This window comes from Arvicola amphibius, chromosome X (genome assembly GCF_903992535.2).
Source record: "Arvicola amphibius chromosome X, mArvAmp1.2, whole genome shotgun sequence".
Classification (NCBI taxonomy): domain Eukaryota; kingdom Metazoa; phylum Chordata; class Mammalia; order Rodentia; family Cricetidae; genus Arvicola; species Arvicola amphibius.
In genome coordinates, this window is record NC_052065.1 from 124,076,904 (window position 1) to 124,103,359 (window position 26,456).

Sequence of the window (26,456 nt, forward strand, 5' to 3'; positions counted from 1 at the left end):
CATGTGGTAAAGCCAGGCACAATGGTATACAGCTGTAATCTCACAGAACTCAGGAGGCTGAGGCAGAAGGCAAATTCAAGGCCAGTCTGATCTACAAAGTAAGCCCATTTCAAACACACATATACATTTAAAACAGTAAAGCAACCAAAACACCAAACCAAAACCAAACCAAACCAAAACAAAACAAAAAAACCCCACCACACCCAAATCCATTTATGGTAAAACAACATCAGACTGAGGGATTACCTTTAAAGAAAGATTAATGATCAAATAACAATGCTGTAAAATATTAAGGTGCTACTTTTAGTTATGCTGTAGAATGTTTAATAATGTAAAGATGTGTTGCTTTTGTTTAATGCTGAATTTATTTAAATCTATGAAGCTGTGATTCTTTGTCTAAAACACCTGATGGCCTAATAAACAGTTGAACAGCCAATAGCAAGGCAGGAGCAAGGATAGGTGGAGCTAGCAGGCAGAGAGAATAAATAAAAGGAGCAATCTAGAGGAAGAAGGAGCAATAAAAGTCTAAGTCCCAAGTCCCAGTCTCTGGCCTCCATCTTTGGAGTCCCTGTCCCTGTGCCCATCAAGCCTTGACCCCTCCCCAGAGGAGGGTGGAGACAGGCCCCCAAATCTTGGCCACCCCCCCAATTTATTTAAACTGTCCCCCACCCCCATGGTCGTGTTTGCTCCCCTTCGGGGCCACCTGAGAGCATAGGAATCCCATTAAACCTGGGTAATTTTTAATTTGGCTTGTTGTGATTTGGCTTGATTGGGATTTTTGCGTGGGTAGAGAGCTCACTTTAGGAAAATTCCTAACATCTTGGAGGTCCCACTGGGTAGGGCGGCCTTTCCACATGGCTTTAGGCCACGTGTCGAAAGCCCCCAGTCCGTAATCTGAGCTCTCCACACCACACTAATACCGGCTCCTGGGCTACAGTGGCTGTGTCTAGGTGAGTCCCTTTTTCTTGTCTATGCTATAGGGTTTTGGGGGGACCCATTAGTACTTAGTTTTGTTGATTATCAGACTCTTGTGGAAGCCATGTGCCCGCATCAAGAGTCTGACCTTAGCTCAGAGGCTAGACCGGCAAAACTGTGTCTAGCTGAGATGGACTTTGTTTGCTTTAGGGACATCTACTACCATTCAATTTCCATGACCATGTTAGGCCTAAGAGCTATTTTAGAGGATGCGCTGTTATAGACTTAGGCCATGCGGTTGGGCATAGAATTTAAAATGGGCACTTGCAGTTCAAAGCCAGATCCGCTGTCACCCCTGGGATGCCTCTTACAAAATCTTTACAAATTGGGACTGTCCCAAATGGCTAATTTCCCTATGCACTAAGATTTGGCCTCAACACGATCTTGACAATGGGATGCATTGGCCACCAGAAGGAAGCCTTGAGCTTACTGTCCTCCGCGACCTAGAAAATTTTTGTCGCCATAAGGACAAATGGGCAGAACTTACATATGTCCATGATTTTGGGGCTCTGTGCTCTCGCCCTTCCCTTAGTAGCCAGTGTCTCGTGGCACCGGTCTTGGTCACTAGAGCCAAAACACCTCCAAGTTCCCAGTCATCTGGAAATTGGGACCCCAACAATTCCAGCTGGAACATGCAGCCAGAGGTACTGGCCCCTCCCCCACTCCCTCAAGCCCACACTACCCAACCCCCTCCTGTAGAGCAACATTCTCCACATTCTTCCCCTTCCCGGTCCACCCCCTCCCTTCCCAATCCAGAAGTTCAAGGTCAACTTCCACTTTACCCACCTTCCTCCTCCCCTCCCCCTCCAACCTCATCTTCCCACCCTTGGACCCCCTCTGTACACTGGGATATTCCCTCCCAGTCCTCCCCTGTCTCCTCCCATACCAGATCCCACCATAGCTCCACCTTTCTCTGCCCTCTCTGGGAGGTGGCGGGAGTCAATGGAATTATGAGTGTTCATGTTCCCTTTTCTCTTCCAGATCTCTCTCAGATAGAAAAGTGGCTAGGTTCCTTTTTTACAAATCATTCTGCTTTAAGTTAAGAAAGGTTGAGGAGGGTCCCCAAACCCCTATACAAAAATTGGTAAAAATGGCCTTTAAAGTTTTTAATGCCTGAGAAGAAACAGCTGACTCTTCCCAACCGACAAGGCTACAACAGGCAGCTAATCTACAGGCCCAGGCCTTAACAGCTGCCCTAAGGTCGTAGGAAGGGGGACAAGGGAAGCCAACCACAAGGCTCTACCCTGATGGAGCCCAGCCTAAGTCAACCTCACATGCACGCTATTTCAAGTGTGGCCTAAATGGTCATATGGCACGATATCGTACTACGCCTCCTTTGAGGTTATGCCCTATCTTCCAGCAACCTGGACACTGGAAATCACAATGCCCCCGTGCGGGTTGTCCTCTATGCCATGCATGCCATGGAGGTCCGGCCTCACCAACATTGGCAAGAGAAACTGTGCCAGCCTATGAACTTCTCAGCCTTGCAGATGATTGACACTGCAGACTTGGTATATCCCATAACCCTATCCGAGCCTAGGGTAAAGCTTCAGGTAGTGGGTAAGTCCATTACTTTTCTTTTGGACACGGGAGATACCTATTCTGTTCTAACATCTCACTGGGGCCTTATGTTCCCCTCACCAATTTCAGTCATGGGGGTAGATGGGACCTGTTCCTCCCACACTTAAAACTTTGCCATTGTCCTGCATCCTTGCAGGACAACTTTTCTCTCGTTCTTTCTTAGTGATACCTGCTTGCCCAGCACCTTCACTGGGTCGAGAAATCCTTAGCCGCTTCCCCAAAGCTTTGTTCTGCTTCTTGGAGCCCCCTTTTGACCCCACCCATCTCCAAGATTCTATTTTACAGGTTTACTCCTCCTGCCAGATGTGTGCCCAGGCCAACCCACAAGGGACTCTACACATATGTATGTCAGTCTGTACACCAGCTTCGTGGAAACCAACTGGGCGAAGATTGGCAGGTTGATTTCATTCATATGCCTACTCATAAAAAACTCTGTTATCTCTTAACACTTACGGGCACTTTTACAGGATGGATAAAAGCGTTTCTGGTCTCCAGGGAAACAGCTGATGTGGTGGCTCAGGTACTCCTAGACCACATCATTCCTCGGTTTGGTGTCCCATGGACCATCCAGATGGACAATGAGCCAGCCTTCACCTCCAGGGTCATGGAGCTTGTGTCAGAAGCTCTCAACATCTCCAGGAAATTCCACATCCCCTACTGCCCACAATCCTCGGGAAAGGTGGAGAGGGCCAATGGACTCATCAAACAACAGCTAATCAAGCTCTCCATTGAACCCAGGTTATCTTGGCCCTTCCTTCTCCCCACTACTCTTAACTCGCCTCAGGGCCACCCCACGTTCCCCTACAGCCCTGAGCTCTTTTGAGCTGTTTTACTGCAGGCCCCCTTCTCCTTAGCCTTCACCTCCCAGTCCAAACTCCTCCACTGGCGGGGTACCTACCCTACGTCTCCCTTTTAAGGTCCCTTCTCCATTCACACGCTGACAGTTGTCTCCCTACCACCACACCAGTGGATCCTAATGCCCCTAAACCTACCCTGCTTTCCCCAGGGGACAGAGTACTCCTCAAATAGCTAATTCCTAGATCTCTTGAACCTAAATGGACAGGACCTTACATGGCAATCCCCTCAGCTGCCAAGCTCCTGGGACACCCATGCTGGCACCATCTCTCCAGGCTCAAGCAGGCACCTACTCCGGACACTTGGTCTGTCCAGCAGGCAGGTTTTCCAAGATACCACAATGAAGGGCCTACCTGCTCCTCCTCATCCTGGCACAGCCATCTTTGGTAATAACAATATTTTCTTCTCCTAGACACCTGCCTTCTTACCTCCCCCAAGGAACAGATGCCTGGAGTCTCCAGGATGACAGTACATGGGATGCCTTTCCAGCCACACCTCTCGCTGAGCATGGACCCCCCCCCAACACCCAGCTCTCCCCTTCCCCACGTAGTCCCATGCCCGCAGGAAGTAGCCAGACTTGAGTCAATGCCCCTTTTTCCTAAGAGAGCCTAAATGTTAGTCAAAATATCATCTCAGCTTCCTGTTACCCCTTATACAAACAGTCTGGAATGTAAGTCCCAAGTCCTGATCTCTGGCCTCCATCTCTGGAGGCCCTGTCCCTGTGCCCACCAAGCTTTGACCCCTCCCTGGAGGAGGGTCAAGACAGCCTGCCAAAATCTTGACCATTCCCCCAGTCTATTTAAACTGCTTCCCTGGAAAGTTCCAGCATGCCCCCGCTCCCATAGTCGCATTTGCAGCTTCCTGATTCCCCCTGGGGCTACCTGAGAGTGCAGGAATCCCATTAATCCTGGATATTTTTTAATTTGGCTTGTAGTGATTTGGCTTGATTGGGGTTTTTGCATTGGCAGAGAGCTTGGGTTAGGAAAATTCCTAACAAAAAGGAGGGAAGGGGACACTAGGAACCAGCCACACAACGAGCCACAGATAAAGTAAGAGTGAAAGCAAAATATACAGAAATAAGAAGACAAAAGCCCAGAGGCAAAGGGTAGAGGGGATAATTGAAGAAAAGCTATCCAGAAACAAGTCACGATAAGGCCGGGTGATTGTAAGTAATAATAAGACTCCACATGTTATTTATTTGGGAATGGGGTGGTGAGCTCCCCCCAAAAGCCAAACAGCACTACATTTTGGCATTCCAATATAGGGCTGGAGTAAAAGAAAACGGACAACATAACAGTAAAATTTCTTTGCAAAGTAGTACATTTTAAAGTAACCTGGTTCTATTATGTGTGGAAGATTGAATAAAGAAACAAACATAGATTTGTAGCTAAATTACTCCATTAATGGGGAAACAATTTGAAAATGAAATGGTAAGAAAATAATCTCTGATACCCCTTTGTTGTGAAAGGGGAGATAATTTTTGAACACTGGTCAACATTTGGTAAGTTCAGGCTTGTTTTGTTCTTTTAACAGAGAATTTATTCCATCTGGTGGTAGATGCTTGAATTGCAGGGCAAAATCCAACTGGGGACAAACCAAGATTTTTGGGAAGAGTCAGATTAGCAAACAAATACATGATAACTCTTCATGGGAACCTTCTATTAGGGGAAGGTCAAAAAATAATCAGTGATGCCAAGCGCAACAGACCCTAGCTCTGATGTAGATTCCTGGATTCAACCTACTGTGGGAATATACTTCTCATATTTCTCAGCTGTAGAACCAAGACAGCATTTCCTTGAGATCTATTTTTTTATATATTTAAAATTAAGATACTGCAACTTGTCTCATAGGAGGCTTTTGAGGATTAATTAATAAATTAAGTGCTTCTGTCAAACAATAAACTATTTTACACACATTGGGTTCAATTAATAAAATCATAATTATACCTTTTCTTTTTCAATGTTTGGCCCAACAATTAGTTAATACAAACTGGCAAGGCAGGATTTTTTTTGTTTTTATAGCAAATCTGGCAACCTAGCATCAGTGTTTTACACACACACACACACACACACACACACACACACACACACACACACACGTATAAATATGAAAAGAATATCCATATTCTTATATATAAGCTATACAGTTTCCTTTCTATATACACACACCATGTGTTATTTCTAAATATTCTCTTTTATTTTATTTTTATTTTTTTATTTTTGGAGACAAGGTCTCCTCATGTAACTCAGGATGGCCTCAGACAAGAGATTCACTTACCTCTCTGCTTCCTAAGTGCTGGGATTAAAGATGCACACCTGCAGCAATTTTTATTTTTTTTAATTTAACAAATGCATATATGGGAGCCTTGGCATCTGGTGCTATATATACCATGAAAAATCATTGATGATGACTCATTTGATGGGCCATAGATGACAAAATGAATGAAGTGAAACAGTAGACGGTAGACAAGATGGTGGACATCATGTAGGTTTGGGCTGATGGATTATCTAGGGAATAATCTGGGGAAAGCTATCAAAAGATATGGGTGATGGACACAAAATATCTAGTTTAGTTCAAAGTAAAACAGAAAACCTTGGAAATAAGATCAGAAAAAATCAAATCGAGTCTGACCTGAAGGACAGCATAGTCTGGGAAACTAACTTCCCTCCTTTCTGTTAGTGATCACTGAAACTTGACAGAGAGCCTCAAAAATTGGCACAATACTCTCAGCAAAAGACATTTATAATAGAAAAGAAAGTTGGAAGAAAGGAGACAAAAGTTATGCATGGTGATTTCAAAGAAAAGACCCCCCCTTTTTTTTAAAAAAATACCCCTTTCTTTGGCAATTAACTGGAACAGTTGTAAAACACCATTTTAAAAGACTCCTGCTGAGTTGATAGCTTGGCAGGCTCAAAACAATACATGCTTTGCACCGTCTGGAAACTAAGAGTAAGTATTACAACTATATGCTGAACCTAGCCAGCAGAATGCCTCTCTACACTATGGTGAAGAAACACTGCTTCAAAACCTCATAGTACCCAGCTAGACAAAAACCTGGTCAGAGACAGTGTGAATACAGACAAAGGTTCCAAAGCAGAATGCTCAACACAAACAGTTAAATAAGTAAACAGAGGATATGAAAATACAATCCAGCAAAGAGTTAGAAATGCTAAGTAAAAGAACAATTGAATACTGAAAACAAAACATCCAATAAGTCAAATTAAAAGCTTCTTAAAAAAGTCTTACCAATAGAATGGATCAAAGGGAGGACAGACTATCAAGGATTAAAGACAAGGTAGACGAACTGAAACACAGAACAATGAGAAAGATAAATTAATATGAAGACAGAGTAATGGCTCAATGAGTAAGGGCATCTGAGGTTAAGCCTGGCAACCTTAGTTAGATACCTAGGACACAGATGGTAAAGGGAAAGAAGTGACTTCAAGATGTTGCAGTACTTGTGTGTGTTGAGTGTGTACACATACACACAACTGCAAGAAGGAACACAACGTCACTTATAACGTCAGGTGCATTTGAATAATACAAGGTCTCTAAACAAAACTTTAAAGACCAGGAGATCTTCTAGAATGATTCATTTTAAGCCCTTAAAGACAACAATCAACCAAATTGCTTCCAACAGAACTATCATAATTGAAGGAGAAAGAAAAGTTAATTATGATAAAAACAGGATAAAAGAATTCATAACCACTAAACAACCTACACAGAAAATACTTGAAGGAATCCTTTGGATTGAAGAGAAAGATAAACATGACCACAAGTCTATAGAAAAGAAACAACAGTTAAGTAAATAAGGAATAGTAATAAGAGGAATTAACATACTTCAATACTAATAATACTTATATCTCAATTCCTCAACAAACAGACACAGATTAGAAGATTGATTTAAAAATGGGATTTTTCCATTTTTTTGCCTCTAAGGAATACATCTCAGCATCCAAGATAGATACAATCTTAGGTGTAAGGATAGAAAAAGGTATTCCAAAAAATCTACTTAGGGAGAAAAAGCAACAATACCAAAACAACAATAAAAGGTGCCTTTAATACTCTACTTACAAACAAATAATTATCCTTATTCAAAAAGGTATGTGTTGAGGGGTGAGAAATGTCTGGGTTAAATGACATCACAGATCAAATGAGTTTAACAGTTTTCTATAGAAATTCTATGTGAACACAGCAGAATATAGTATTCGCAGCAGTCCACGGACCTTTCTCTAAAATAGAACATACAGTAACAATAGGACACAAAGTCAGTTTTTCCCCCCCGAGACAGGGTTTCAGTCCTGGCTGTCTCACTGTGTAGACCCCACTAGCCTCAAACTCAAGAGATTGGCTTGCCTCTGCCTCCTGAGGGCTTGAATTAAAAGCGTGCACCACCACCACCATCCAACTCAAAGTGAATCTTAATACATGGAGGAAAATTAAAGTAATTTCTTGTACTTTAGCTGACAAAAATAGACTACAACTAGATACCAATAGCAAGAAAAGCTATAGAACATATACAAAATCACAGACATTAAAAAACACTGTCTGAGCCAGGTATGGTGGCACACACCTTTAACACTAGTACCTGGGAGACAGAGAGGTGGAAGATGGCTAATCTCTATGAGTCTCAAGCAAGCCAGAGCTACATAGTGAGTTCCAGACCAGCTAGAACTACACAGTGTGATCCTGTCTCAAAAACAAACAAAAAGAAAAATACTCTATGGAATGATGAATGGGTAACTGAAAATCAAGGAGGGAATTTAAAAAAATCAGAGATCTGAATGAAAACGAAAATTCAACATACCAAAACCTATAGGTTAAGTAGTCCTAAGAGTGAAATTTATGTCTATAAGTATCTGCATTTAAAACATCAGATGGGGCTGGGGATTTAACTCATTTGGTAGAGTACATGTTCAGCATGTGTAAAGCCCTATATAAAAAACACCAACACCACATAAACTCAGCATGAAGACGTACACCTGTAATCACAGTACCTGGGAATTAGAGACCAAAGGATCACAAATTCAAGGTCATCCTCAGCTACACATTTAGTTCAAGCCCAGCCTGAGATACATGAGACTTTGCTAAAGAGGGAAAATCAGAGCTCTCAAATAAGTAACAATGTACCTTAGGGTTTTGGAAAACCAAGTATAATCTGAATTCCAAAGACATACACAAAAATAATTTAAAGTTAGAAGTTTCTGAAATGGTCAGATGCAGTAGCACACTTTATACTTTTAATTCCAGCACTTGGGAGGCAGAGGCAGGTAGATCTCTGTGAGTCTGAGACCAGCCTGGTCTGCGCAGAGAGTTTTCAGGTTAACCAGGGTCATATAGTGAGAAACTCTCAAAAAATAAAAGCAGTGCTCACTTCAGCAGTACATTCACTAATACTGAAAAAAAAATACAAGAAAATATACAGGCCCCTGCACAAGGATGACATGCAAATTGCAGACAGGTGAGGCCCCTGTGAAGTCACTGTGGAGAAATTCCAAAACGCTAAAAATAAAACTACCATATGACCCAGCTATAGTACTCCTTGGCATATGTCCAAAGAATGAGAAAACCTATTCCACAGATACTTAGCCATGTTTATTGCTGCTCTATTCATAATAGCTACGGAACAGAAATAATCTAACCTAAATGTCCACCAACCAGTGAATGGATAATGAAAATCTGAGTATATATACACTATGGAATACTATTCAGATGTAAAGAAAAATGAAACCATCAATTTTGCAGGTAAATGGATGGAACTAAATCCATTAAATACAATTATCACATATTCTTTCTCATGGGAGATTCTTAGTTCCAAATCTTCAGACATGAGCACATATCCTGGAGTAACTGTAGAAACATGAATATAAAGAGGAACCATTGCTAGTGTTGGTGAGTTTGGGGAGTCATAGAGAAGGGAATAAGTACAAGTGATCTGACTGGGGAAATGGGAAAAATGGGGGCTCTAATTTGGAGGGAGGGGAGATACATACAGGAGAAAGAGGAAGAAAGGTGAAGTTATAGCAAGGAAGTTTGAAAGTCATAAGGAATCATACTGTTAACTATATACTTAAAAAACCTATAAAACATGTAAGTCTTTGTATAAATATGATATACAGTTTAAATGAAATTTTCTAATCTGTGCTGACAATGCTCCTTCCAAGAGCCAAAGACCACCTAGCAAAAACCTCAATAATAGGCATGAAAAGCCCTCTTTTTGAGTTGTTGGTCAGCACTGTCCAAAAACATATAGTCCATTGCTATTACCCTTGGTTGTCTCCAAAAGGTGGAAGGATTAAGTCCTTATTGCTGAAGATACCGTACACTTCAGACAAAGGGCCTGGAAGCTGGAAGCCCCTGAGTTGGAACTGACCTGAATGTCTCTTCCTTGAGGAATAGCATTCAGAAGGCACCATGTAAGCTTCCAAAGGAGGGAGGCAACCTACAGTCTTACTGATCAATGATCCCTCTGAACTATATCGAGAACCAGAATTGCTTAATAACCCTAAGGGTGCAGTGGTGGCCCACATACTTTGGTAGTAACCAACAGCTCTCTAATTGGCCTTAAGATACACTCAACAAGAAGGAAATGATGCCTAGTACTGGAAACCTAGAACTATTCAGGGCTAGTGGAGTCATGGGTCTTGGAGGAGAACATATAGTCACCACTTTACTAAACCAGCATTCTAACTACATTCTGAACATTTGCTCTTATATCCACAGATGCAGTGTAGTTCTCACCTCTCATCAAACAAACTTATTTTAGAAATTGGTAGATAACATTACAGAAAACCACAAACAATCTAATGCACAGTTGTGGAGCTGAGTTTTGAATAGATACATTTACAAAACACCCACACCCAAGACCCAGGGAACACTAAGGAAGAGTGGGGGAAGATTGTAAGAGCCATAGGATCAGGGAATTCGATGTGAGATTGTGTCTCCTAATAATATCAGAAGCTAACCCAGAAGCTCACCAGAACGATCACCTAAACACCAGCTGAACAAGGACAACAGCAATATACAAGCCAAAGTGGATGGAGAAAAGATCACGAAGTGTCAACCCTACACAAGAAATGCCAAGAGTGGGAGAAATAATCTTTTCCAAGGAAGAGCACACCAATTGGTTATCTAATACCAAATGATCATCTCTGATCATCCACACACACACACACACACACACACACATACACAAAACCAAAATTATCCAGATGGAGCAGGCTATATTCAGGAGCAGTAAAGCCTTGGTTTAGATTCACAGAAATTAAATTGCAAAGCTCAGCACCATAGTTCACATCTGCAATTCCACCACCTTTGAGGTTGGGACAGGAGAAGTGTGTGTTAGCCCTAGTTACATAAGAAGTTTGATTCTTTTACTCCCAGCACTCAGGAGGTAGAGGCAGGCGGATCTCTGTGAGTTTGAGGCCAGTCTGATCTACAGAGCTAGTTCAGGACATCCAGTGCTATACAGAAAAATCCTGTCTTCAAAAACCAAAACGAACAAAAACAAATTGATTTAAATGTAGGCCATGTAGCAAGAACCTGTTTCAAAAACAATCCCCTGCAAAACAGTTAAATTATAAACATCTGATCGATCACATACCTTATAGAAGAAATATTGAACAAGATGTGCTATTCTCACATAATATAGATGTCCATGAGCCAATAGTAGTTTCTTTAAATGTTTAAATTTTGGAACAGAATAATCACTATTCCTGGCTGCTTGGCGACCTTCTTTTCCTTTAATACCTAAAGAGAGAATATTTTGTATGGTGATAACTTTATAGAATGAGCAAATGCCTGGTCTGTGTTTATATTTTTAAGCTATTTAAATGCTACAAATCAAGTGTATACCTTAGATTTACTTCTTTTAAAATAAAAGTGGCTTTAACAATGATACTGAGACTCACCAAATAAAAGTATGTTTAACTGATTATTAGCTATTTGTTAGTACAATATAAAACAATTAACTAGTCATTATTTCAATCGTTACAAAGCAAAAATTATCTAGTGGGGAAAAATCCACCTGAAAATTATTTAAGGCATTCCGTATGTGCTTAACTGCATAACACTAAACTAAATGTTATATTAAGGCAAGCCAGAGGTCTGGGTTTTGTGGTCAAAGAAATCAATGAGAAGACAGTGAAACCCTTTCACTATATGAAACTGAATAGCTACTCATGGATTTTATGAGTCACAGGCCATTTCCACATTGGGTAACCAATGAGAAAAACTTAGAATTCCATGCTAAATCATTCTACTTTTGAGTAGGAGAAGGAATTTTGGAATCTAAACTTCACTATATAATATTCCAATATTTCAATTCTGTACGTGCTCCCAATCCATTGTCCAATGTTGCTGGGGTACTTAATAGCAATTGGGTATGTGAAAACTTTGTGTAGGTGCCAGAAAAACTGTTGGTATAAGTCAACATAAGACTTCAACACCATAGCCCATGGTACCCATAAATACCACTGTAGACAATGAGCCAGCCAGTGATAATTTCTTAACCTCTAACAGTTAACAATCTCAAAAGACAGAGGGAACAGTAATAGAGTAGGAAGCCTGGCTAAAGGTGTAAGAAATTAATAAAATTTCATGCATGCTGTCAAAATAGGAACTACTCAATTAATCGTGACACAAGGTTTGAAAAATCCATTTTGAAGTCAGGTGGGTGTGGTTCACATCTTTAATCCCAGCACTCAAAAGGCAGAAGCAAGTGGATCTCTGAGTTCCAGGCAAGCCTGGTCTACAGAGTGACAGTCAGGGATACACAGAGAAACCCTGCCTTGGGAAAAAAAAATCCACTTTGATTGGCAAATATAAATACCCTCTCACTACTCTGGGAAGGACCTTGGAATGGTCACTATTATAAGAAATCTTTTATTATATTAACAATTATTCACAAGTTCAAATTTCAGATGAGTAACTAAAACAATCTAGAGTAAGACTGATTCAACCTAAAAAGCAATACTGACAATGATACCTTATAGAGGCCATCACATTAAATGTTTCTTACCTATTCCCACATGAGATTCCAAAATCATACTAACATCATTGGCACCATCACCTATTGATAGTGTTATAGGGCTGCCTTTCAAGTTCTTCACCATTCTGACAATCTAAACATAAAATACAAGAGACAGAAAAATCAAAAGCAGAATGTGTAGTAACTCACTGGGGTTTACTGTCATTTATAAATGTAAATGAAGGATTTCCAAACAGAAAGTTAGTTTGCATACATATGTGTGAGAGTCTTAAGTTGTCAGGTGCGAAGTAACATAGTCATTTAAAATGAAACACTAGCACCCCATTTGTTTCTAGGTCTGTACATGCATAAATGTTCAAAACCTTTCTTGTCGTGCTTACTAAAGATCGGCACGTTTCCTTCGTTTGCCATCTTTTCACGTGTTCTTTTTAGATTATATTTTTGAATGTGAGAGTGGAGATCATAAATTGGATTTGAGGTAACATGTACAAAGCTACCAGAACAAGAATGGGATAATTAGAATAGTGTTTTGGTTATCTCTTAATCCCTTCTTTCTGAAGACATTCCTATCTCCCTTTAGAATTCCTCAATGGTAATTATGGAAATCTTATCCACCTATATGGCTGCCAATTACATTTTACTAACTCTCCTAACCACACGATATGGTTTGTTTTCTCTTACAGATAGCTACATTTCAAAGGAGGTATCTTAAAAGAGGTGAGATTTGCAGAAAAATGCTACAAATTCAGTCACTTTCTAAATAGTATCTCATCTAGATGTGAAAACATTGAGTGTGATTCAATGCTGTGTTCAGGGCAAATACTTAAAAAATGTTTACCTATGCTGTTGCTCAATGATTTCTGCTTTAGGGGTCTCCAAAACCTCATGAAAAGTTTCTTGGGGAATATATTTGGGTCAAAGCTGTCTTTCCACTGTTTCAGATACTCACTGTTTGCCAACTACTCTCAAGACTCCTTGGAATTTAGTAGCCTTAATATGATATGTAAGTTTCAGCTGCTAAATAATGCTTTCCAAAAAGTTTGTCCCCTGATATATCTAGTTGGTTAGCATAAATTAAATTCATTTTCAATATAATGAAATGATTACAAATAATTTATGCAAGCAAGGGACAACATAGTATTTCTTTAAATAAGATGCAATAAGTTTTTAGCTGTGTTAAAATCATTTAAAAAATCCTACATGTCCGGGGCTGGAGAGATGGCTCAGAGGTTAAGAGCATTGCCTGCTCTTCCAAAGGTCCTGAGTTCGATTCCCAGCAACCACATGGTGGCTCACAACCATCTCTAATGGGGTCTGGTGCCCTCTTCTGGCATGCAGGCATACACAGACAGAATACTGTATACATAATAAATAAATAAATAAATGAATAAATAAATAAATAAATAAAAATCCTACATGTCCAATTTCATTCAACAAAAAAAATGAAGTGAAATGTTAGCATTTGCATGACTACTCCAATTAATTTGGTTCCTGTTAAGAACTTTACAAAAGATTGTCAGAAATACTCCTTTATTCCTGTAAGTGAAAGAACTAAGGACAAAGCTAAAGAATCCAAACTCAAATTCAGTTTCAATGGGCTATAATAATGGTTAACTAATTTGCACTTGGTATACTATGTGCAGCAATAATTTGTACCTCAAGGATTAAAAATTGCAGCCTGGAAGGCAATATAATTATTAAGGTGACAACCTTTTCAAGAAAAATATAGGTTAGGTTGAAAGATTATAATTTGTACTTGTAGAAAATAAAAGGATTTGTGATTACTGACTGCAGAGTCACAAATGAATTGGTAAGGTAAATATATAGTTTTTTCTAATCTTTTCAAGTTACCCATATTAAGAGTTTTTCTCCAAACTGTAGGTAGGTTTCAAGAAAAAGAGTTAATTTAACTAAAATAGCTTTTTCATTAAGTATAAGTATATGCAAAATACCATTCAAAACAATATACTAATAACAAAAAGAGGTGTGGTCACTAGAAAGCATGCAAATAAAATAGAAATGAATTATAAATTCAAGCATATCAGATAAACAGAAAAATAATAAAGATAAAATATGGTATCTGTATAGGAGTACATGCTATTATCCAGTATGATCCCTGATACCCATATGGAGGAGGGTAGGAAAAGACTTCTGCAAGTGGTTTTCTTATCTTTACATGTGCACCAAGGTACACATACCACCTAACAAACAAACAAGTGTGAAAATTTTCCATATAAGAAAGCTTATGATAGCAAAAAAGAGGAAAGTATTTGCCAATTAGGCATTGTTTTATGGAAGAAATCATGATTAACAATGAAATACTTGTAGAATTTGTATGTGTAAGGAAATAATTAAGGTATTCTCAGAGAAAATGAATGATATCCAAAAGGCACACGGGGAAGTAATAATAGTAACCACTCATAAAATAGGTCTGGTGTGACTAGATTAATGAATTTTCATGTATGGATCATGGATTCAGATCAACATGGAAGAATATTGTACAAGTAGTAGTAGTACAGAAGAAATAAACTGTTCAAGAAAACTCTAAGATCTATCTTAAGATACTAGAATTTAACGTAGTAGTAGGCAATCAAAATGGAAATGTCTAGCAGACAGCTAGAAACAGGAGACATAATCTTAAGGAAAAGCCAAGACTAGAGCTGTATCAATGGAAGGAAGAGTTAATCCAGAGAGAGATAGTCCATAAAGTGAAAATCAAAGGAAAACTTTACCATAGAGAAGAAAAAACTATTAAGGAAGTTCAGGATAATGGGCCAGAGAGATGGCCTAGTAGTAAAGAGCACTGGCTGCTCTTTCAGAGGACTCAGGTTCAACTCTCAGTACAAACGTGGCAGCTCATGAATGTCTGTAATTCCAGTTCCAGGAGTTCTGATGCTCTCGTCTAGCCTCCGCATTCACCAGGAACCCAAATGGTGCAGAGTTATACATGTAGGCAAAATACTCACACACATTAAAATAAAAATTTAAAAATACAGGATAAAACAAAATGAAAAGATACTACACTGTCAAAGAGAGAGAATATATCAGCATTTTGGACAAGCACAGAAATCAAGAAAGATTTTGAGGAGAATGTAAATGATAGTGTCAACTGTAGTAAAGAAACCAAAAAAATATTGCTTAAGGAATTGGGCCAGGTTTATTTGTATCCAAGCTAGCAGAATAGTAAGAGAAGAAAGATCAGGTTACATAGGGTTAATAATGCCACGAGGAGGAAGGAACACCAGGCAGAGGCAGTAGGAACTAAGTACTCATTAGAGAAGTCTAGAAGGTGAAGAACTGGTCAGCAAGCTAGAGAGTACAAGGTAGAGTACAGGTTTAAAATAATTTGGAAGAGACTTCAGGTTTGCTCACAAAGAATGAAAAGGCAGGGAAATGCGATGTGAAAAGAGGATCCAGAATGGAAAATTAACTAATATCCACTTACCTGGGCTTTTTGTAATGGTGCCATCCGGCAGCAGAGCACTGCAGTACATTTCATACAGATTTGCAGGAAAATACTTTTATAGTTGTTTGAACTAGAGTCTTGACTAGAATTTAGTATGAGTGACAATGTGGAGCCATCAATGATTAATCCATATTCCTGATGTTCTGTCCATGCTCTGAAAAAGATTTAAAAATGTGTTTGAATCTATTATACAGTTATAATTAACACCTTGACTTTTATTTTGTTTGAGACAGGCCTCGTACAGATCAAGCTGATCTTCAACTCTCTGTAACTAAGAAGGTCCCTTTAACTCCTTGAACTGCTTGTCTTCCCTTCTTAAGTCCTGGGACTACAGGCATGCACCACCACACCCTGCTTGAGTTTGAGTTTCTTAATCACAGAGGTGAATATCCCAGATGAGACTAGTCACCAGTTCTAGTTCCTTCATATATTCATCCCAAAGAATGAACTGCCCCCAATGATAGAAATAGTGACTTTTAGTTAGAAAAAGCTGTTTAATTAGGGAGAAAATGAAGATACTAGATTGCCAAAAAAAGAAATATCAGCATTTGGTGAACATCACAGAAATAAATAGAGTTGGTTTTTGTTTTTTAAAGTTTTATTTTGTGTGCGCATGCATATGCACATGCATGGCACATGTGTGAAGGCCAGAGGGCAACTTTCTAGAATTTGTCCTCTCTTTGTACTGTTGGTTCTGGAGATTGAACTCAGGTTAGAAGGATTCTATAGCAAGGGCTTTTAAGCTGATGAGCTATTTCACTGGCCTAAGAGTTTTAGGGAGGATTAATTGATAATGTCAACTTCAGTAGAAAAATGAGGAAGAGAACAAAAAGAACAAAGTAGATTATGTGAAGTTTGCCTATTAAGAAGCCTATACAACAGAAATAACAGGCCACAAGGGGTTAATAGTGTCATGGTACAAGAACTGTTTCTAAGTTCTGAAAAGTATAAAAATGAAGGTGGTTGTGCAGTATGACTCTATAAAAAATTTAAAATGAGTCTTTTGAACTATATACGAATTAGTCAAACTACTGTGAAATGATGTAAAATTTGATATGAAGATAAATAATCAGTTAAACTGAAACTTTAGGGAAACAAAAGATAAAATGACTTAGGGGCAAACAAATATAGTATCTTTGTCTGAATGACAAGAGTATCGATAGAATAGGGTTTTTTAAATAGGACAAAATAAAAGAACATTATATATACGGGTGGTGGTAGGACATGCCTTTAATCCCAGCACTCAGGAGACAGAGGCAGGTGGATCTCTGTTGAATTTGAGGCCAGCTTGGCCTACAAAGTGAGTTTCAGGACAGCAAGAGCTACACAGAGAAATCCTGTCTTGAAAAACCAAGGAAAAAAACCCAACAATATATAAACACATACAGACGCATCATTTAAATAAATAACGTTCTATACGACCTAATGGTTCTTAACCCTAGTTTACCTATATTTAAAAATAAACTGTCCATGCCTGGCTCCATTTGTAGACCAAGTAAAAAAGAAAATAGTGGGCACAAATTGGTACTGCACAATTATATTTTAAAGATTTTTTTAGGTAGTTTTAATGTCTAACTATGAGTAAGAGGCATTTAGGTGCCAAGAAAACAAATGCAAAGAGAGATAGAGGTAGAAGGATCAAAAGTTCAAGGTCAACCAGGGCTACAGGAGCCTTTGTCTCAAAAAAATCAGTTCCAAAAACACAGCCACAGAGTAGTCTCTAAAACCAAACAAAACAAAAGTAAAACAAACAAACAAACAAGCAAACAATCAACTAACCAAACAACAAAGTCATGAATTGGGAAAGGGATTTGTGGGTTTGAGGAGGTGGTAACAAAGGTGGGGATTTGTGTGGATCACAATTTGAATGCACATTGTGGTAGTTTGAGTAAGGGTGTCCCCCATAGAGCTCTGACATTTGAACACTTGAAATCCAGTTGGTAGCACTGTTGGGGGAGGCTTAGGAGGTGTGGCCTTGCTAGAGTAAGGACATCTTTGGTTTCAAAGCCTCATGCCATTTCCAGTTAGGTCTCTCTGCTTTGTGCTTGCAATCAAAAAATATAAGCTTTTAGTTTGTGCTTCCATGCCTCTGATCTGGCACCACAGATTAAGTCCAAATAAACTCTTAACTTCTGTAAGTTGCCTTGGTAGTGGTGTTTTACTACAACAGAAAAGTGACTAATACACACATAACACAAGCGTGAGATATCTCTCTTTCAACACCCATACACTCAGAATAGACCAAATTCAATCAATTTTCTGTTACAGATTGATGTTACTGTATGTCAGACACTAAATGTTTAGAAATTGAGCTACTTTAAAAGTTTTTTTAAAGAAAATGAAAACTACTGTTATACTCCAGAAATCTCATTACTGATTTTATATATATATAATAAAGGTCAGAGACATATGTACTCTAGTGTTCATTTCAGCACTATTCACAAGCGCCCAGAGATGGAAACAACCTAAGTATCTACCAACTAAGAACAGGTGAAAAAAAAATGGGACATACATACATAGAATACTATGCTGCTACAAAAACAAAATTCTGTCATTTGCAGCTACATAGATGACATGAACTCATTATATCATGTGTAATATAATAAGCAAATAAAATAATCTGAGTACAAAAAGGCAAGTCATATGTGATCTTATTCATATGAATCTCAAAGCACTGATTTCATGGAAGTTGAGAATATAAGGGTGGTTATCAAAAGCTAGGAGAGTATGTGGATATAAGAATGAGGAAAAGTTGATCAAAGATAGTAAGTAATACTTAGACAGGAGAAAGAAATTTTGGTATATTACCTATAGAGTAGGGTGACTATAGGTAACACTAATTTACATAAATTTCAAAATGTTAGAAGAGATGATTCTGAAAGTTTTTGCTATAAAGAAATGTGCTTTGGGAAAAAGTGTGTTTAGCTATAATTTAAACATATAGTGTGTGCATGCATCAAAATATTTCATTAACTTAGTATGTACAATTTTATGCTTTTAGTACATGTGAATTATAAATTTATTTAAAAAAGGACAGAGAGCTGGGGATAACTCAGTGGTAGAGTGTTTGCCTAGAATGTATAAGGCCCTAGGTTCAATTTACAGCACTGCCAAAAAACCAAAAATGAGCTTTAACACAAAATGTTGAGAAATCTAATTTTCTTTTACATTAAGAGAGGTATAAAGTGACAAATGATCTCAAATGGACCATTAACCAAGTCCTCTGGGGAACATTTTAACTTACAAGAATAAAACATCAACAGAGAATGATAAATTACAGCAAATAGCACCTTCTGCAAAAGCATTTGTTATTTACATTTGTATAAATGTATAAGTAAGAAATATATGCACTTTCTTACTTTTTAAGGCTTCTAGTGCTTTTAGGAAATTCATGCAGCAACTTCTTACGATATTCTATTAACAATTCATGTAATCGATCTTCTTTCCTTTCACTTTCTTCAATGGTTTTTGTGGTCAGTTCCAGGAGCTCAGTATTGGTTTGGAAAAGGCGGCAGGCATAGCACGTGGATTTGGCTGTTTCCATCTTGTCTCCAGTAAGCACCCAGACTTTCAAGCCAGCTGCATGCAGAGCTTCAATGGTCTCTGCAGCCTGATCTTGCAGCCTACAAACACAAAGAAACCTTGTTAACTTGTAAATTTCATGACAGAAGGTCTGCTGAAGCAAGCATTCTTACAGCTTACTAGCAATGCAAGTCTAGAATCCTGACTCCTTATCACTGTTGTTTTTGTCTCTGGCAGAGCTGCTCTTACTAAATTAAATTCCAAACAATGAAGTTCAGAAAACTTCATATTTCTTGAGGTAATTGGTACCCAGTGGCATAATAAAAATTGAAAATATAAAGCCAGGAGGGAGAGGCAGCAGCAGACGGAGTTTTTGAGTTTGAGGCCTGCATGGTCTACAAGAGCTAGTTCCAGAACAGGTTCCAAAGCTGCAAAGAAACCGCCTCAAAAAACAAAACAAAACAAATAACAAAAGAATTGAAACTATAAGCAAAAATATCCAAAAACTCACCAAATGTCTTTATTTATTGTCACTTTAAGTGTATTTTCTATGACATCTCACCATGTAATTCTTTTTTTTTTCTCTTTTGAAACATGATCTCACTATGTAGCTCTGGCTGTTCTGGAACTCACTAGACCAGGCTGGCTTTGAATTTATAGAGATCCCTGCCTCTGCCTCCTAAGATCTGGGATTAAATGCATGAGCCTCCATGTCGAACCATACAAATTCTTAACATGTTCCAAAATGGAAAGAGCTAAAACATTCTAATTAGATATGGGGACTATTCATAAATTGATATCTTTAGGGAGCTTTTAAGATTAGGAAATCTGCTAAGTATGGTAGCTTGCCTTTAATCCTAGCACATGGGAGGCAAATGAAGGTAGATTTCTGTGAGTTTGAAGCTAACATGGTCTCTATACTGTGTTCTAGGCAAGCCAGAGCTACACAGTTGATATCCTGTATCATAGAAAATAAATAATAAAGAGGAAACCCAGTAATTTTTAATGAGGATTTAAGAATAATTCTAAAAGGTAAAGGATAGAAGAATGACACATTCTTTAGGTTCTAAACTTTTAGTCACCAGAATAATCAATGAAATTTTACAAAAGAAATTTTGTTAACAGAAGGAAGGGAAAGGGGAGTTTTAAAAGAAGTTGGGAAGAACAGTAAAAGCTGAGAATATGATTAAAATATCTGCATGTATGGGAATGTCACAATGAAACTTTTTAACTTTTTGTAATGTATGTTATTAAATTTTTCAGGAGAGGACTGGAGAGATGGTTAGGGGTTTAAAACATGTATTACTCTTCCAGAGGGCCTTATTTCGACTGCCAGCATGTGTCAGGTGGCTCCCAGCAGCCTGTGGTTCCTGCTATAAGAGATCAGATGTATGTCCTGCAGGGACATTCCCACATACATGGAATTCTCACCACCCTTATCCATTACACACACACACACACACACACACACACACACACACACACACACACACAACAATTCAAAATAAAAATAAGATGACTTCAAAAAAATTTCAGGACAGAAATTGAAGATGGAAAGGTTTAAGGGAAGATGAGAATGAATAAAAATGAGGAGCTATCAATAGTCTAATCTACCCAGAACCCTTTGAATTACAGGATCAACCTGCCAGTAAGATGTATCCATGATACACTATACTGTGAATGTGATTGATAGGCAGAAGCAACTTGTTTCTAGAAGTGATATCTGAGGGAGCTGGAGACACGGCTGTGGTTTAAAGCACTGGCTACTCTTGCCGAGGAGATTCCCAGTACCCACATGACACTTTTCAACTGTTGGTAACTCCAGTTTCTAGGGATCTGACAACCTCTTCTGACCTCTAAGGGCACTGCACGCATGTAGCGCAACAGGCATACATGCAGGCAAAACACTCATACACAAAAAATAAATAAATCTTTAAAGGATTGTATTTGAGGGCCATTCTATGGAAGGAAACTCATGTCAAAAGTCTGTAGCTGGGGAGGTCCTAGGCCCTAAGAGGTAACCTACTGGGATTTTTGTTTTTACTAAATGGAAATGGTATCAAATTGTCTTTTAAATATTTTTGTTTATACTTATAGATTAGTGCTGCTCTCAACATTGGTTAGAGAAGATTCTCTTTGTAGTGGGTGATCGTTAATGAAATGACTCATAACTGGTCAAAGAACTAAAAATAAATGACAGTTTACATCTCAGACTTCAATAAGAATTTTATATTATCTCTCTGTGGTTTAGGGAACATCTTAAAAGAGGGAGAGGAAAGAATATAAGGGCTGGAAGGGAAGAGTACTTTGAACTGCTCTCTTTTGAATTTGGCCTGGCCACTGCACTCATACATTCATTGCAGATGGGTTTACCTGCACAAGATGGGACCTATCAACAATTCTCTCATAGGTGGGCAAGGAGCTCAAAGTTACTCTCTGAGGAACTACTGGCAATTAATGGTTGATGAGGTAGGATATTCATTTTCTTTAATGGCACAGCCACCATTAAGTTTCCCATGCTCAGGTAAATGATCATACTATTCATGCTCATGCAAGAAATGCTAACTGAACTCAGTGGGTTGCAAAAGACAAAAATCAATCAATCAATCAATCAATCAAACAAACAAACCAGAAAGACAGACAAGGAAGCAGACATGAAAACAGAAGGGTCAATGGGAGCAGGACTAGGATGAGAGAGGTTAATGGGGTTGAAGTAACTAAATTATATTATGCATGTATTAAAGTATCAAAGAATAAATAAATACTAACATAAAAGTAATAAAAACTTTAATACTTTCAATTGGTTGAATATATTGGTAAATTTTTTCCATACTTAAAAATTTAATTAATGTATTATATGTGCATGGTTGGTTTTCTGCATATATATTTCTATGATGCATGCATGCCTGGTGTCCAAGGATGGTAGAAGACATTAAGTTCCTCAGGACTGGAGTTACAGATGATTACTGATACCATGTGGATGCTGGGAATTGATCCCACATTCTCTGGAAAAGAAACCAGTATGCCAAACCATGGAGTCATCTCTCTAGTTCTTTCTTTGAAAACTTGTAAAATACTCAAAAATTAAAAAAAAATCCCAAGCACATCACTAAGTCCTAAAATAATGTCTGACAGATCTCATCTTACATATTTGTCTTATTTTTAATCATATTTTAAAGTGCTCAAAAATATATTCTGGCTTGTTAAAGCAGGTAAAATTCTTGTGCTGTTTACCAGAAATTTCCTTTCTGCTCATTTACCAAAATCTTACCCAATCTTCTAGGAAATAGCTCAAATAATGATTCTACAACCCTGCTTTATGTACTGTAAGGTTGTTTTTATAAAAGTTATATAAACAATTAGATGATTTAGTAAATATTAAAAAAACTATATTGATAAATGATTCATTCTTTCTTAGATACATGCATTTAATTGAAACTATTTCTAGAGTTCAAAATCTGCTGTATTTTCTATACATGGTAAAATAATCTTAGATGGCAATGCTAAATGAGATATTTCAAAATATGTAAATAAATTACTAATCTTAGTCATATTAAGTGACTGGTGATTAAAATAATAGAGTAGATCTTTATTCAGCAGATATGCTAATATGGCCTGGGGAAAGCTCTGGAAGAGATAAAGAATTACAAATAATTAAGGAATACTGGCTGGTGGAGGATAAACAGTTTCCCTCAGGTAAATGCACACCAATTGATTATCCAATACCAGATGGTCAACTCTGAAAACAAATATACAAGCAACATTTACATATTACTTAAAATATATTACTTACATATTATATAGTAACATGAGTAACCATTTATATATTTAGGAATATATACACAAACAGCCAAATAAAGGAAAAGAGGCCATGAATGTTAAAGAGAACAAAGTAGAATTGGATATGGGATGTTTTAGAGGAAGGAAAGGGAAGAGGAGAAATGAAGTAATTATATTATAACTTCAAAAACTAAAAATAAAAAATAGCAAGAGTATCTAGTTACTTGTCTTCCACAGCAGTGGCTCCAATTAAATTCATATTTGTCTCAATCTCATCAAAAATCTTTTCCAGTTTTTCTTCTCTATCCTGTAGGGCCATTTTTGCCTCTATTAGTTGTATATTAATTCTTTCAAAATCATCTGGAGCAATTTCTTTGAAGGCTACACAAAGAGTCCGATACCCATCCTAGAAGCAAAGCAAAAGGTCTACAGTTACCTCTGTAATAGCTGAATTAGTGTCATACTATTTTAAAGATTATGTGTTGAGCATGTGTCAGTGTATGTGTATAGTTATGTGCACATGAGTGCAGGTGACAGTGAAGGCCAGAGGCATAAGATCCCCTGGAGCTGGAAGTACAGTTAGTTATGAGCTATCCACTGTGGGCACTGGGAACCAAACTTGGCTCATCTGTAAGACCAGTGCATGCTCTTAACTTCTGAGCAATCTCCCTAGCCCCAATCATATTCTTGAAATGAATTTGCTTTACCCATCTGTACAGGAGAAATTCTTAACACATTTGATTTTTTTAAATGAACAGAATGCAGCCAAAAAGTTAATTATTTAGTCAAGTTCTAAAAAACTAACAGCTCTTTAAAAAAAACTTCTTGAAACATCTTCAACAAGTAAGATTCTTGAAACATCTTCACTTAGTATTAGCTCTGACCATAGTACTAGTATAGAATAATAGTTTATGTCACAATAAAGAATATAGGAATATAACCAAATTTCCATCCACAAGAAATAGACCATAAAATAAACTAAATTAACTTTAACATCTATTTAAAAACCATAAACATAGTTATATGCAGTATTTCTCCATTTACTTATTGAAGGGAAGGGCACAGGCTTACCATTGCATTACGTTCCACATGGGCTTTGGTTAACTCAATTTCATGGTTATGCACCCTGGGAAAAACTGATGAATCTGCTCCTTTACAAAAAAGTAATATATCTCCTGCAATAAAGAACCAAAGTACTCAACTTAGAATACGAAGACTGGTATTAGGATTTTAAGAAGAGTTAACTTTAAGATGGCCTCTGTCATCCAGCTGCTATATATTTTGAACCTGTCTTGCAATGTAATAAAATATCTAGAGCTTTAGTTTGTCAAAAGAACAATCATCATCTTTCCAGAACATTATAGACACCATAAATAAGCCAGATACTACTACATGCAGCCCTGCTATATTTCCTTGCAGTAAATCATGGACTAGTAGGCTGTGTCAAGGAACTCCAGGTGACATTACTTTGAAAATGTAACAGGTCATGAAGTAGAGCCAAGAACCACATTCAAGCTCCAACAGCTTGAATTCATTTTGAATAAACTAGAAGAATACTTGCTTGATGGTCTGTACTGGGAACTTGAAAATATTTTTGTAGAATGCTGGTATCATAAATACAGTTTTAGATCATGTACTGTTGAGCATTAAAAGACACTTTATCCTTATGAGGTAAATAGCTGAGCAAATTAAAAAATGTAGCTTTGGGACCAGTGACCTTTGCATATCGTTTTTGCAGGCATTTTGCCATTTGCAGAAGAATATAGGAATAGATGTGCACACATAAAAGCAGTAAGGATTTAAATGCTAAATGTTTCATTTCTAATCACACATCTGAAGTATATTTAAGTCATAAACAAACTTCATGGAAATATATTAAAACCAATTCCATGACTTTGCAGTCATCCCAGAAGGCAGAGTAAAAGTGAACCCACCTTTCTCCATTTCTCTTCATTAAGGAATTTGCAAAGTAATTAATACTAAAATGAATTAAGGATATTTTGAAAATTGGGCCCAAAACACATGTGCACACATGTATATACATCTGAGAGCTTGCAAATAAAGGAGTGCTCTCCAAAGAGTCTTTCAGAATCTGAACAGAAGGCAAACTACCACAGTGCCTTCCAAAGATATTGAGGAGCTTAGAGATGATGGTACCCATTTCTCTAAAAAGGCAAGTGTTATTCTTTCACAGTTCTTAGTGCTGGAATGAAACAAAATGCCCTTTCCTAGAAACGGGTTAATCATCCATCTGTACTTGCTTCCAACGAGTGTAAAGCAGTAGGAGAATAATAGTGGTCAGAGAAGGATCGAAAACCAGTCACTCTTGGAACTCTAGACTTCTATAATTGGTAATTCCAGACCATTTAACTCTTCGTATAATTTAATCTAATTAATAGTTCATCCATACATAGACAAATCTAAGCCATCTCATACTGTTATTACACTCTTTAAATCCTTCTCTGGCTTCTTAGTGTTTTAGGATAAAATGTGACATTTCTGAAACACTAAATTGCCGTTTCAGTAAAATCTATAAGATTAGTTAATCCTAAACTACATAAAATGTTTCTTTCCTCAAGAAAGTTGATAAAAAACTCTTACAAGTAGAAAAAGATAAATAAGGCAGATTTTAAAGATGCATACCTCCTTGGGTCTTCACAATTACACTCATACGTCGGCGGACAGAATCAAAATTTAAGGTGTGGAGAAGTTCATACCTTTAGGAAAGGAAGGACAAAAAAGTGAAATACCTAAACTACACTGAGTAAGAAAAAGCACATTACTCAAAGATCTTAATGAACACAAAGCTTTGCTCTTTGGATGGGAAGAGCTAGTTTTTTATACAACTGGTACTTTTATTTTTCTTTGAAATTTCTCTGCATGTAGAGCATGCTGATAGCAGTAAAAGCTATTTTTATTTTCTTACTGTATAACTTACAAAGAGAGTGACTGTATAAGAATGGAAAACAAAGAACTGGCTTACCAAGTCATCTCTGGAGGGGGTATAGGGTGGTTGTAATTCTGGTGTGCCTACTATGCAGTCAGACAATGTGCTAAGTTCTGAGAAATTGAGATGAATCTGCCAAAGACTCTTCTCTCCAAGAACTTACCACAGTATAAAGGAGACAAAGGATAATGAACATAACTATATTCCATGTCCACGCAATACTTCAATCAAAAATACTTAAAATGGAGAGACCCAAACACAGAAAAATGGCGAATTTTTCCTGGCAAGGGTATGTGCTAGATTCTAAAATGACACGATGAGGAAACGGGGCTGACTTTTCA

General features: G+C 37.9%; 1 protein-coding gene across 4 annotated transcripts in view; it reads right to left on the bottom strand.

The window, feature by feature from the left end:
- The window catches only part of Atp11c (ATPase phospholipid transporting 11C), a 202,921-nt gene that overhangs the window by 30,465 nt on the left and 146,000 nt on the right, over positions 1 to 26,456 (bottom strand). For all 4 annotated transcript variants that reach the window (XM_038316043.1, XM_038316044.1, XM_038316042.1 and 1 more), the window contains exons 16-22: positions 25,812 to 25,885; positions 24,240 to 24,343; positions 23,393 to 23,574; positions 19,226 to 19,489; positions 15,846 to 16,020; positions 12,431 to 12,533; positions 11,015 to 11,160 (exon numbers count right to left, since the gene is read on the bottom strand). In XM_038316043.1, the coding sequence (XP_038171971.1) occupies positions 11,015 to 11,160; positions 12,431 to 12,533; positions 15,846 to 16,020; positions 19,226 to 19,489; positions 23,393 to 23,574; positions 24,240 to 24,343; positions 25,812 to 25,885 (1,048 nt within the window). The remainder of the gene's footprint in view (positions 1 to 11,014; positions 11,161 to 12,430; positions 12,534 to 15,845; positions 16,021 to 19,225; positions 19,490 to 23,392; positions 23,575 to 24,239; positions 24,344 to 25,811; positions 25,886 to 26,456) is intronic.